Here is a 13,479-nt window from a genome sequence, read left to right as displayed (position 1 = left end):
GTGTAACATTATAAGCAATTTGGGAGAAATTAAGGAAATTTTGAATTTTCCTTAATTTTCCCAAATCGAACCACCTACACTCAAATTTCAAAATTAGAGTTTATGTGATGATCATTTAATCAAATAGTCTTAAATACTTCGAAATTAGTATCAATTGACAACTAGTTAAAGGAAATTTTTGAAAAAAAACATGGAGAACATGACGAACCAATGGATATCAAATCAAAGCTCCAACTCCATGATTTTTCATGCAAAACAGTGAAGAACCAATGGACTTATAACCATTTCACATTGATTTAACATAATCTCAACAAAAAAAGGGATCATAAATTGAAAATGGCCACCAGATCGAACATGTGGGATATATTGGCACTAATTGTGCATTTCGTATCGCACAGGTGGGATACAAGATATATCGTGTGATATATCGGCCGATATCGTCAATATTTAAAACATTGAATACCACCAATAATAATGTAATTGGAGCTTGTTAAGTTTGGACCCTTGGTCTATTTAAGGGAGTCTCCTCTCACTCATTTGAGAAAGTAAGTCCAAATGAGAGCTCTAAAGAAGGTCTAAGGGATGATTTTGGACGCGGAAAGCAACCTTTCTTGGCCTTGGGCTTATACATATGTATATATATGTGCGTGGGTGTGTGGTTTCTTTCTTTTTTTTTTGGGGGGGGGGGGCGAGCTGTGAGGGTCCCACTGTGATCTATGTGGACATCCAGCCCATCAATCTGATGCACCCTTCCACGTTGGGCCACGGGCTTAAAACTCAGGTTAATCCATCACTTAGGTGGGCCACACCAAAAGCAATAGTTGAGAGTGGATACCCACCCATTGAAACCTTCACGATCATTTATAGGGCCCATTAAGATGGGCTTCAGATATCCAGCCCATCCATTATGTGTGCCCCGCTTGGATGAGGGATCTCACCAAGTTTCAGCCGTATCCAAAACTCAGGTGGACCCCGCCAAGTGCTTTTAGATGTTTTAGGCAGGATTTCACGTGGTTTCAGATGGTGCGACCAACTTGAGTTCCGGATATGGTTGGTTTTTGGGATATCCCATAAGCTAGAGGGGACCCACCAAATGCATGGTGTGGATGTCTAACATAGATCACTGTGGGGCCCACAAAGCTTAACCTCATGGGAAGCTCTTATGAGGTCGACAACATAGTACCATTCCCCCCTCCATAGACACACACACACACACACACGCATGCACACTAATATGTTCCAGTTGGACAATTTGGTTTAACATTTTCTGGGCAAGAGTTTTATCTTGTGCAAAAATTCTGAGGGCTCTTCAGCAAAATGTAAGGTTTTCTGCATTTAAGAGCATTGAAGATTTTATGAAAGGAAAACTGACGGTGCTTGAATTGTGGTTTTCTTTTTGTGCTAAAACTCTCATTCTTCAACATATTGCTCATTGCTAATAACCACTTTTTCTTAATTTTAAGTGACTATAAATTGACATTAACACGTATAAAATGCATGACTATCCATGTATTTTTAATTGCTCGAAATTTTAGATGTTTTTTCATAAGTCACCCTTCATGAGTGGAGTTTGTTTGAGTCTATCTATCATACATGCCCTTCGGTTAAGTTGTGAAAATTCAGTCCATGCAAATCATGGTGTGCTGTCAAGGCTGTTATGTAAAGGTAACGGTGGCAACTGTTACACGTTACTGGGTTGTAACGGCTGTAACAACCATTATGGAAAACATGACTCGTAACTGCCATTAACGGCCTGTTATGCCTCCTGTAAGGGTTGAAACAACCTCGTAATGGTCTGCTACGGGGCAAAATAGGCTTTTTTGGATTTTTTTCAACATTACAGGGCAAATATAGGTTTTTCGATTTTTTTCTTTTCAATAAAAAAAGAGATCGTAATGGCCATTACAGGGCCGTAACAGCCGTTACGACCCATATCGTAAAGGTAATGGCAGTGGCCGTTATGGCCACCGTTACCGAAACAGAATACCTTGATGCAAATGTTCAGACCTCCCATACTTGATTGTGCTTTTCTTAAATGGTTTGGATGTATTAAATTCCCTTTTTCTTTTGAAAATCTTGTTTTACTTGAGAATGTATTATGGACCTTTTGGGGCCATGTTGCTTGTTCAACTGCTTGTTCTCGTATTGTTATGTAGACTTAAATCTCCAGATTACTTTTTAAGCAAATTTGTTAATAGATTATAGTTTGAACCCATAATTCAGTGGTAGAAAGGCTGTGTGATAGCATATAGGTCTCAGGTTCCAGCACAGGTTGCCCATCAACAAAAGAAGAACAAAATCTGTTTTAAAGTTAAAATGATAGATATATTTTCTTGAAATATGTGAACTAATAAAATTTTTTTTTTTGGCAGAAAAACCATCTCTCTGGTTTGCACAAAGCATATTTAAAGATTCGATTTGATACTGTCCAACAACTAATGCGTGTGAAGAATGATCTACTGCATGTTGTTGAAAGAAACAAAGCAAAGATGGATGCCGCAGAAGCATATGAATCCATATTCAGTGGGAAAAGGTAAAGCTAGCACAGTCACACTGCAAATATATGCTGATCTTGCATAAGGCAGAGAGCAGGATCCTCGACCTTGGGTTTGCATTGTATACTTGTGTTTTCCATTTTGACAAGTGGGGACTGTGGTTCGGTGAACTAGACCATTGGTCTTTTGGGCCCCAAGTGGATGGACTATGCCCTGATAAGCTCCTTGATTGAAAAATCCTAACCTTACGATTTGTGTCCTTCAAGAGAAATTGAGCACCACTCTACATTCAACTGTAAAAGCTCCAATATTGGTTTGGTTAGGACCTTCCAATCTGGAAGAGTTTTAGGGCATGGCCTATTTAACTTTGGAATGCAGTGGAACAGTGGTCTGGATTACCAGGCCATGCTCTATGATCTTATATTTCCTCTAAATTAAATACCTGTGCCATGGTTCCTTTTGTTTTCCGATTGCTGTTCTTCACATAATGAAAAAAAAAACTGTTGTTCTTTTGGTGATTTTTTTTTTCTTCATTCACCATGTTTCATTCTTTCATTCCTTGTTTGTTTTGGATTTTGCATCTGCTAGAAAGTGAGTCTATCACTTAGTTTTGAGGTGGTTCTTGTTCTTTAATGATGAATTGCAGCAACCAAAGGCCACAGGATTTTATTGATTGTATAATCGATCTTCGTGAGTATGATGTTCCCTATCATGTTCGCTTCGCCATTGATAATGGTAGGCTCTATTCTGTTTTGGAATGATAGTTTTTGAGCTTTATTAATATGCCAGTCTGTTTTTATCGGTCACACCTTTGCTAAGGAGCTTTGTGTTATGCAGATGTAAGATGTGGACAGTGGTATGACGTTAGCGTATCTAGTACTGGTGTTATTCTCGAGAAGAGGGATGATCTGCTGCAACGTGCGGAAGTTCATGTTTGTGCATTTGATATTGAGACAACAAAACTTCCTCTGAAATTTCCTGATGCTGAATATGATTTGATAATGATGATTTCGTACATGTTGGATGGACAAGGATATCTTATAATTAACAGAGAGGTTTGGTGAAACTTTAAAATGCTTTTATGTAATTCTTGACAGATTCTGTAGTGATCCTTTTGCAATTCTTCTAAACCATGGCACTTGGTCTAACATGCCTGTAGGAGATGATCTTTAAATCTTCAACAACTTCATAACTTCCTTTTGTGCTTTACTTCATAGTTCATTCTTGAATTTCGATTATTCTTCATTATACATGCTCCTTGGGTCTGATGCACTAAATTGAAGAAATTGAACTTGTACTGAAGAGCAATAGGATACATACCACTTGGATGATCAACTCCAACTATTAGCTACAATCTTGAATTGATTATGGGTCAATTCCCAACGACCTTCTAGTTAAATTAGAACTCTTTCACTCACACTCTAATAATTAAAGGAAGGACATCTTAATTTGTATTAAATAACCAATAATAAAGACATGATTTCTATGCATGACTTTTGGGGTTTATTTATACTGACCCATTTGCAACTAGGAACTTCTAAAAAGAAGCCCAAAATAATATCCTATTGTCCCATATGTTTGCCAACTTTTACTTCAGCTACTATGCATTAAACGGAAAGAGAGAAATCAAATCAAAAGAGTCCAATCATAGTTATATGGTCTATACAAAGCCTTCTGGGGGTCGTATGACCTGTTATAGTCGTACAAAACACTGTCATATGGCTTCTACAAAAACTAAAAACCCTCGGAGGTCAATTGGTTGCACTTGTGGGCCTCACAGTCTATCCTGTTGTCAAGCAGGGCCATACAATTGGGTCTTTGTTTCCTACTATCCAATCAGATTATCGAGGTGTCCTAAAACACCCATTAGGACTGTTGGTATTTTGATATGGCCCTACCATTATCTCAATTTGGCACCTTGATGTGGATCAAATATTCAATTTGGATGGTGTGATGGGCTTGATCTGCAATATGGGTGGTTGGATGGACCTAATCTTTAATCTTTTCTCTTGGATTTTCAATTTGGACTGTTTGATATGCCTAATCGTCAATATGGACCATTGGATGGACTTGCTCTTTACTTTGGACCATTCGATGGGTGTGGTTATTCATTTGGCCATCAATGGGGTCCAATCTGGGTCTTGTTGAATAATTGGAGAGTCTTTATGTTCCAAGTTTTTTTTGGCCTTCCTTTTCCTTTTGGTTTAGTAATGTAGACTTGCAAGCATTTCAATTAGGTCCACCTCCTATTCCCTTTAAAATTCTCCAATGATGCTTTCTCTCACAAGTTCCTCTTTTCAGATTCTAGGAGATGGGAGATTTGTCGAAGTTTTGTGCTCTCATTGCTGGTCCGAAGAGGGGATGAAGGAGAGAGGCTTATGTTAGGTTGGTGGCTAGCATGAAAATTTTGCAATAACTTTCATCATGAAAACTGACCCCAGTAAATTGGGATAAAGCTTAGATCATTGTCACTATTTAAAAGGCAGTTTTCATGACCTTAGGCTGGTCCTTCATTGGTATTTCTTTTTCAGGAGGGATGAAAGAGCCATCCCACTACAAGTTCGTAGATAACCAAAGCAACCACCATCCAATTACCAAAGTTGCAGGGAAGAGGGCAGAAGATGGTCGGATCTGTGTGAAGTGGGAAGTGGGAGATGATGACAAAATCATCATGGATTAAAAAAGTCAGGGGAATGAAGGGGTGAGAGTTAGACCTTCAACTGTCAAGGAATGATGTAATAGTCTGGAAAGAAGCTTGGTTGCATTTGCGTCCAACAATAATGTTTTAGTGGAGGCAGTTGCAACATGGATGGAGCACCTTTGGGGACGTCGGATGTTGAACTTTGTGATATGGAGAATGAATCCTTTTGAGATGTGCATTCAAATGGTCTCTTGGGACAAGTAGAAAGGGCCCTGATGGGGGGTGAAGTTTCTTTGATTGGACGGTGGAAAAGTTGTATTGCTGGTCAGATACATGAAGAGAAGAAGATGCTGTTTTGGTGAATATTGTTGGAATGTCCCTTAATCTTTGGATGGATGGTGTTTATGTGCTATCAGTTCACGTGGGGAAGTGTTTGAAGAAACTGATGATAGATTGGTGAGGAGTTCATTTGCCTATATTAAAATCAATGCAGCTTTAGTGGGTGGATATTCAAGTGGAGGACGCGTCTCAAGGTGTAGGTGAGGGGTGAAGACGAAGAAAAGCGGATATTTGAAAAAAACATGAGGCAATTTCAGGGTGTTGGTGTAGGGGGAGGAGCATGGGAGTTGGTCGGGAGGTTGACTATGAAGACATGGTTGATGACATGGGAGAAGAGATGGTGGCCACACGTGAGTTGTGGGCGTGATGTGCAACCTTTAGGCGATGAGGTGGAAGGCATGATGTTGCGATAGTGTAACCATTGTCAAAATTTAAAATGGGAAGTAGAAGGATCATGTGAAATAGATACGTGTTTGCAGAGATTGAGACTACACAAAAAGTTGGGGTGAGGAAAGGTCTCAAGGGGGGTACAAATATGCAGTTCAATCATATTCCATAAGAAAACTAGTGGTGGATATCAAAAGAGGTGAGGTGAGTCATTATTCATCCAAGTGAGGCAACTATGTAATTTGCCATGAGGCCAATTTCAATTAAGTTATGCTAACCAATGTTACCTAAATTGCTTGCCACCCTACGTTTCCTGTTCTGAATCATGGGATCTGGAATTGTGATTCAGATAGCTACTGTTACCTATAAGAAATTATGGTTCTATACTTTTAGTGTTGATTAAGTTGTAATGAAAATTTATATTTAAAACGTAGAGATTAACACCTTTATTTGTGCAATACCATGCACACAGGATCTATGTTTATTATATTTATCACTTCACATATAAATTACAATATCAGCTTGTATATGAAACTATATTATGCATATTTAGCATATGTACTAGTGTGACATTAAGAATATGCATTAGTGGGATGAGTGCCTAAATTGCTTGACTTTCGGGCCGATTTGGTGGCATTTGAGTGGTCCCCCAAATCGGTGGCACTCTTCATCTGAATTTAATTTCAATTATTTCTTATAATTATTTGGGAGGAATGATGTTAAATAGTCATAGATGTAGATTATTGCGACTAATTTTATAGGTTGCATGAATTTGTAGCTGATTTGGGGGCATTCGAGTGGTCACTGAAATCGGCAACACTATTCATCGGAATTAATTTCATTTTTTTTCTTCATATAATTATTTGGGGAGGATGAAGTCAAATGCTTAGGGAAATGCATTAGTGGGATGAATGCCATATAATGGATTGCCTAAACCTACCAAGTTAATAAAATCACTAGACAGGCTGAGACAACAGTCTTACTAAAGACTTGGACTGTTGTACCATTATAAACACATTCAAAACTAGAAAAGAATATATATTTGGAATCCTTTCAATATTTGGAATTTTCCTGTGTTTTTTTTTTTTCATTTTTTTTGAAAAAAAAAAGACAGTTATGGAGGTGTTACCGTTGTGGCATACCTGGAAGAAGTCTCCATCAGAGACTCGTCTTTGTCATCATTCGAAGTAGGACAAACTCAATCAGATATGCTTTTGCAGAATTGAGCAGTATATTGGAATATCGAACTCATTTGAGTGAAGGTCTATGTAAAGACATGAAGGAATTATGGGATGAACTGATAGACATCAACGATTCAATATTTGGGAGTGAGAGTTGTTATCAACTCTTGATACACTATTAGTTGGGGTTGGTGACAATGATGTGCTCACCGCAAGTTATGATGGAGAGTGTTTGTTGAAACTAGTGGACTTGTGTATTCAGGAAATTCTAGATTAGAATGCCCTCCTTACTATAACTTTTCTTTTGTGTTTTTTTACCTATTATTTTCTAAATTTTTATGTGGTCTTCTATTGTTTTATGCCAAGAAATTCATCATTCTGTTTGCATGAAAGAGCAACATGTCTTCCATATTATTATAATAAAAAGATTAGTGATTTGACATGTGTATGTTACATTGCTAGTCTTTGCTGCTAGATTTGGCATCTATAGAATTATGAATGATTTGAATGCATAAAATTTTCTTGTAGTGCGTGGGAGAGGATATTGAAGATGTAGAGTACACTCCAAAACCGGAATTTGAGGGGTGTTTTAAAGTGAAAAATGTGAAAAATGAGGTAGACACTTTCTTTTAGATATTTATTTGATATGTTTACTGAAAATGTATTGAGGATTCTTTCTCAGACATGCATTTCTTCCAATTTCTCAGGAAGAGCTTCTTAGACATTGGTTTGCCCATATGCAAGAGGTGAAGCCTGGTATTTACGTCACCTACAATGGTGATTTTTTTGATTGGCCATTCTTGGAAAGTAGAGCAGCCTATCATGGAATCAAAATGAGTGATGTACGTGCAATATTCTCATTATTAGTCGATGTTTTACACGACAGGTTTTGTCATCACTAAAACTTTGACTACTTAAAAATTTCATCTTATGAGCCTGTCACCTTGGATTGTGCATGTTAACATTTTCTGTACATTGGCTTGTTTGGATTGCGGAAACAAAGTAAAAGAAGTTAAAGGAAAAGAAAAGTGTAATGATTATCCAATGATGGATTCCAAAGGATTCCATTGCACCATTGAACCTCGGATTCCATTTTTAGAGATCTTGTTTGGACAGGAAGTGGAATCTCATTTTTGTGAGACAATGCTCACCTCCTATCCTGTGTTGGGGAAACTCACTATGGAAAAGTTTAATGATTGCTATGTGGAATCCACTACCATTTTTCTCTCCAAACATAGTGAAATGTTCTATCATTAAAACTTCATCAGCATAAGCAAAAGCTTTGAGCCATGATGTCTCTGTTTTTCTTCTCATTTCTCTTGCTGTTTACTGTTTTCTAAGCATTGGTATTCTTCTTACAGCCTCTGCATAGTTTTGATGTTCTGGACATAAAATTAGAAAATGCCTTTTGGAATTGTACTTCGTGACATTGGTCAAGCGCATGAAGGTTATTGGCACTTTGTTCTGCTTCAGGTCACTCATGCTTTTTTGTAGCCATATATATGTATATTTTTTTTTCTCAGAAAATATAACATGTTGGACTCGATCAACCTCGGGAAAAACCTTGTGTATGAAATTAATGACTTAGTTTTAGCTATCTATTGTTTGGCCAGTATGCTATAAAGTCTGCTTCATGCATGGATGCATATTGACATACACCACTGTAACTTTTAGCTGTTGGTAGACATTGAAAATGACACTTTGCTGTGTAGTTCAAACCAAAAACTTGATTCAGTTTTAAGTCAATCTTTCTGTTCCTAGGCTTTTTCTTCTTAACTTCTTCTTCTTTCTAGGACATCAATTAGATAAATCTGCATCTTGAAACTGCAGATGATGCTAATGATGTGCAGTCAGGCAGTGATAGCGTTATTAGCACTGATTCTTGAGATTCTTTGCCACATGGGTGGATGTTAACACATTCGAGGAGCATCTCCAACCTTCATACTTCATAGGTCTTCCTGCAATATGTCATAGGCAATGTGATTTTCTGGAAGTTCTACTATGATTTTTTGTGAATAGTTGGAAATGTGTTTATTTTAATAAGAAATTTCTTGTTTTTTTAATGAATAATAAGCAATTTCTTGTTTGCTTTGCTTATATATTCCTTCATTTTTAGGCATGTATTTTTCCTCATTCTTATAGTCTTTGAGCTTGCAGGAAGTAGGGTTCTCTTGTGATAAAATCCAAGGAGAATGCCGAGCTAAGTTGGCATGCCATTTGGATTGTTTTGCTTGGGTCAAACGTGACAGCTATCTCCCTCAAGGAAGCCAGGGTCTAAAGGTGCAAATCAAGTTGAATATGTTCAATCATGTTATGCATTTAATTAGTTTTTGTGAAATGAAGATGCTAGTTGAATTTGTGTCCATTGAATCTTACGATTTTCAGCTGTTTGGATTTGTTAGCTTCTTCACTCTATTTTAATCTGATTGCAACTCTCGTCATCTTTTATACCATTATTCTTGAAATATTGCTGCTTTTGCTTTTATTTTCTTGTGCTCTTGTAGCTTTTGTAGTAGCTAAAGATTTCTATGTGATATTTGGTTGTCCTTTATCAAGTTATTTTGCATCTACATATTGTTTTTTTGGTGACTCTGGATGTAATTGCTGTAAAGTTATGGACATTGTCTCATGGGGAACTTATTTTTAATATTTGGGACTTTGAGGTTTGTAGAAATGGAGTGTTGCATATGTTGTGGAGTTCTTTTTATCATGACTTCACTGTTTGTTGTTAAAAGGATGCTATTTAGACTAGAAGTCGAAGTTCTAACTTTGACGGCTTTTATTTTGATTGCTTGTATTGTATGTTTCACATGCTTAGCATTATTGTTCTCATTTGATGAACAGAAAAGTCTTCTCTTGTCAGTAGCTTCTTTTGGAGGAATTTGAAGAAGATAATGAAATGTGTCTCAAGACTTTGCTGCTCTAGTCGTAGCCAGGGTTGTGAACAGGTGGGGTCAGGCGGTTGTGTTTTTGGTCTTGGCCTGATAAGAGTTGGCCACGGGCTTGATGTCTGTAGATTGGGCCTGTGCCTGAAACTTCAAGCTTGATTATTAATTGGGCTAGGGTTGGGCCTAGCGATTGAGGTCCAAGTGGCCCTTATGCGTATCAAATAGTTCCAAGCCCAAGAGAATATTTGTATCGGTGTCACACCATGTATCACACCCTTGGGATATGGAAATATCAGGGAAACATCGGGAAATATCACGCTTGTTGCAATTTGAGGGAAATTGTGAGGAAACATTAAGAAAACATTGGATTTTTTTCGTGAAACTTCATGAGATGTTAAAAGACACATGATTACATGCCTTGAACTCAAAACATTAAAACATCAGTTTTCCATTGTTTAGGGGACAACTATGTATTGTTCGGCTGTGTTATAAGTGATGCAGTTACATCCAAGATGAGTTCACGTTATTCAAATGTCAAGCAATAAAACGCATAATATAATAAGGAATTGAAATAACCAGAACTATACCTTAGTCTCAGATCCACATGGAGTTGGCTTGAAGGCGTGATCCCTATTTGTACTAGGGTGGCCATAATACTGTTGCTCCACATAACTGCTGCTCGCACCAACTCATGGTGTTATGACACCAAGCCATGTACTTCCTAACACTAACATACTGATGGTACTCATCCTTGGCCGCATGCAATGTCATAGTCATTAGTGGATACTAAGCATTCACCTTAACTATCATTGCTGCTCCTATTGGCACTAGTTGCAACTGTGATTAAATATCCATATCCATATCCTAGATACATTTGTCCAATAGCCATTCCCTTGTTTGTTGGCATAATTAACATATCCATGGGCAGATGATTGTGATTGGGTATTTTTAGCTGTGGAGTTGCTCATCCCATAGTCATCTAACATGGAAAGTTAGCGTGTTGCCCCATCGTTGATGATGGTTCTTGTGGAGCACCAAATTGTTTCCCAAGTCCTCAATCAATTATCTCCTTTGCTTTCAATGCTTTCAATGCATGTGTATAAGCATCAAAGATTTTAAATACATCTTTCGAAGCCAATTTATTCCTTACGTCCGGTTTAAGACCGTTAAAATATCTTGAAACTAGTACTCGTGAAATCCAACTAGTGATGTCAAGGTATGGAATTCCTCAGTGTATTCGTTTACCGGTTTATTCCTTTGATGAATATTACATCTTTGATAAAGGCGACGGCATAAGTCATGGGTAAGAACTTCTAATCTTTTATTCATATTTTCCCAAGAAATTAATTTCTCCCGATGGATTCGTTCGGCTTGAAAACCATCCCCCATGTTAGTGTATGACCGGAAAACTTCTTCGTTACCAATTGTGCCTTTTGATGGATGGTGATTTCTTTGCACTAGAGCACCTTTTCCACCTAGCCAATAAATGAAGTCACCTACCTACAAACATGGGATTCCAAAATTTCCACATTAAATTCAGGTTCTCTATCACATTCGAACAATCGAAGAATGAGATCATTGATTTCTTTGCCAGCCATAGCTACCATTGTTGGTTAGGATCGTGGTGGGGACCTTCCCCTACGTGTCCTCATGCTCCAACCACAACCACCCGCTTTGATACCAAATGATGCAATTTGGTGATCAAATCAGTGAGATTTTGACCTGAATTGCTAGAATAGAGTAATAACACACCAAACAAGAGTAGTGTGATGGAGAGGGATTGACAACTTATTGAAATGGGAGCTTGTTCACTAGTTACAAGTAAAACTCCACAAAACTCGGAATGTATGTAGTATTGTAGTGCCTTCTACCTCATTGAACATTCCTTTTTATAGCCCGTAAAAGACACCATATTATCCCTATGAATCTTTAGTTAGGCATTTTCAAACTCTTAGATTGATTATAAATCAATCTTGTAAGAAACTAAATAGCATCATCTCTATCTACAAAAATTTGGCCATATTGTGATGGCCTAAAAATAGTAAAAACCCAATAACTAATCCTCAAAATCTTCACTGAATCTTCCACATCAGCAACTACAATTATCAAAATCAACAACTGTAATGTTCCAAATCTCTGAAATTCAGCCACCAAAACTAGCACCAATCAGCCCAAAATTCAGCACATGTTGAGACTTGGGATGCATAATAATGACTGCTAACCATTCCGCATTCTCTTAGGCTGCCACACGTTCTCACGGCCCTTTATTTGCTAGCTCTGACTGCAGCTTGGCTTTGATTAATATAAAGAAATTGTTGCAGGCTTACCCCTGGGGTGGGGATATTAATCATTCAATGCTCTATAATAGTTCAAGTTTGGGGTTCTGCAAATGCCATGATACTAGGTCTCCAAATTTTGCATGTTTTCTATTTATGAATTGATTTTATTGCAGAATGTTGCAAGGTCACACACATACAATCAAGCCTGCCATACTGGCCAGTCGGCCACATCATGCAATGAAGTTTGTTATTGGGCCAGGCACTTTAAAAATTCAGAAAACAGAGAAACTGTTTCTTTCTCGTTTCTGCAATTTTGTGAGGTGTTTGATGGTTCTTACTCAAATTGTTTGGTCCTGTAGTGTCCATGTTCCTTGGATATTAAGGTTAACAAATGCTAATGAATGGTTTGGAAATCAGTATCGTATCAGCCTAACTTAATACATGATATGGGCTGAATTGACATAGCCTAAATAAATTGGTCCAGATCTGTCTATTTAGGCTGGTACGGGCCATATAAGCACCAATATGGTCCAAATTGGCCATAAAGGCCCCCCAATTTTTATTATTTATTTTTTCCAATTTTTCTCTTTACCTTATATATATATTATTTCAACCATTGAGGCAGCTTAGAAAGTCATGCTATACTAGATATAGACTTATTTTGGAGATCAAAGCAAAATATTTGAGTGGGACTTGACAAATTGAAGCAGAATGGACCATTGTGGGGAAAATTGGAAAAAAATGGACCATAGTTTACACTAATTTTTTGGCTTAAATTTTTTTTGACCAATATTGTCCATTACAAATACAATTTGCTTGTATTGTATCGTTTTTGACTGGGTTGATATGCACCTTGATACTGATTTCAGACCATGCTAACGATGTTACATTAGAACCATAATGGCATAATGTCTCTGTCAATCATTTCAAGTTGACTTGAGACTGGTCAATGAAATCTTGTAAATGGAGAATCAAAGTCACGATTCACCTGTGAATTTCTACTTTGCTGATTATATGAATTCTTCTTTTAACTTCTTACATTATATTGATCTTTCCATTATTTCTAGTTGTGGTTATTCTAATTGGAAAATTAATTAATTTTGTTTCTTGATTTTTCCAGGCTGTTACAAAGGCAAAGTTGGGTTATGATCCGATTGAAGTAAATCCTGAGGATATGGTTCGCTTTGCCATGGAGCAGCCACAGGTACAAGTCATTTGCAGTGGTGTACCTTTTCTTAAAGAAAAAACAGTTTGTTTTTTTTTTGGGAG

At 37.4% G+C, this 13,479-nt stretch overlaps 1 protein-coding gene across 2 annotated transcripts in view; it reads left to right on the top strand.

The window, feature by feature from the left end:
- LOC131216875 (DNA polymerase epsilon catalytic subunit A-like) overlaps positions 1-13,479 on the top strand; it is a 155,805-nt gene that overhangs the window by 19,622 nt on the left and 122,704 nt on the right. Inside the window, exons 5-11 of one of the 2 annotated variants that reach the window (XM_058211473.1) lie at positions 2,373-2,533; positions 3,142-3,230; positions 3,333-3,550; positions 7,572-7,658; positions 7,751-7,789; positions 9,201-9,323; positions 13,331-13,414. In XM_058211473.1, the coding sequence (XP_058067456.1) occupies positions 2,373-2,533; positions 3,142-3,230; positions 3,333-3,550; positions 7,572-7,658; positions 7,751-7,789; positions 9,201-9,323; positions 13,331-13,414 (801 nt within the window). Of the gene's footprint in view, positions 1-2,372; positions 2,534-3,141; positions 3,231-3,332; positions 3,551-7,571; positions 7,659-7,750; positions 7,886-9,200; positions 9,324-13,330; positions 13,415-13,479 lie in introns of both variants that reach the window. The other variant, XM_058211472.1, reaches the window with a different exon arrangement.

Source organism: Magnolia sinica, chromosome 10 (assembly GCF_029962835.1).
Source record: "Magnolia sinica isolate HGM2019 chromosome 10, MsV1, whole genome shotgun sequence".
NCBI classification, from domain to species: domain Eukaryota; kingdom Viridiplantae; phylum Streptophyta; class Magnoliopsida; order Magnoliales; family Magnoliaceae; genus Magnolia; species Magnolia sinica.
This window is presented reverse-complemented; position numbering and strand designations above follow the sequence as displayed.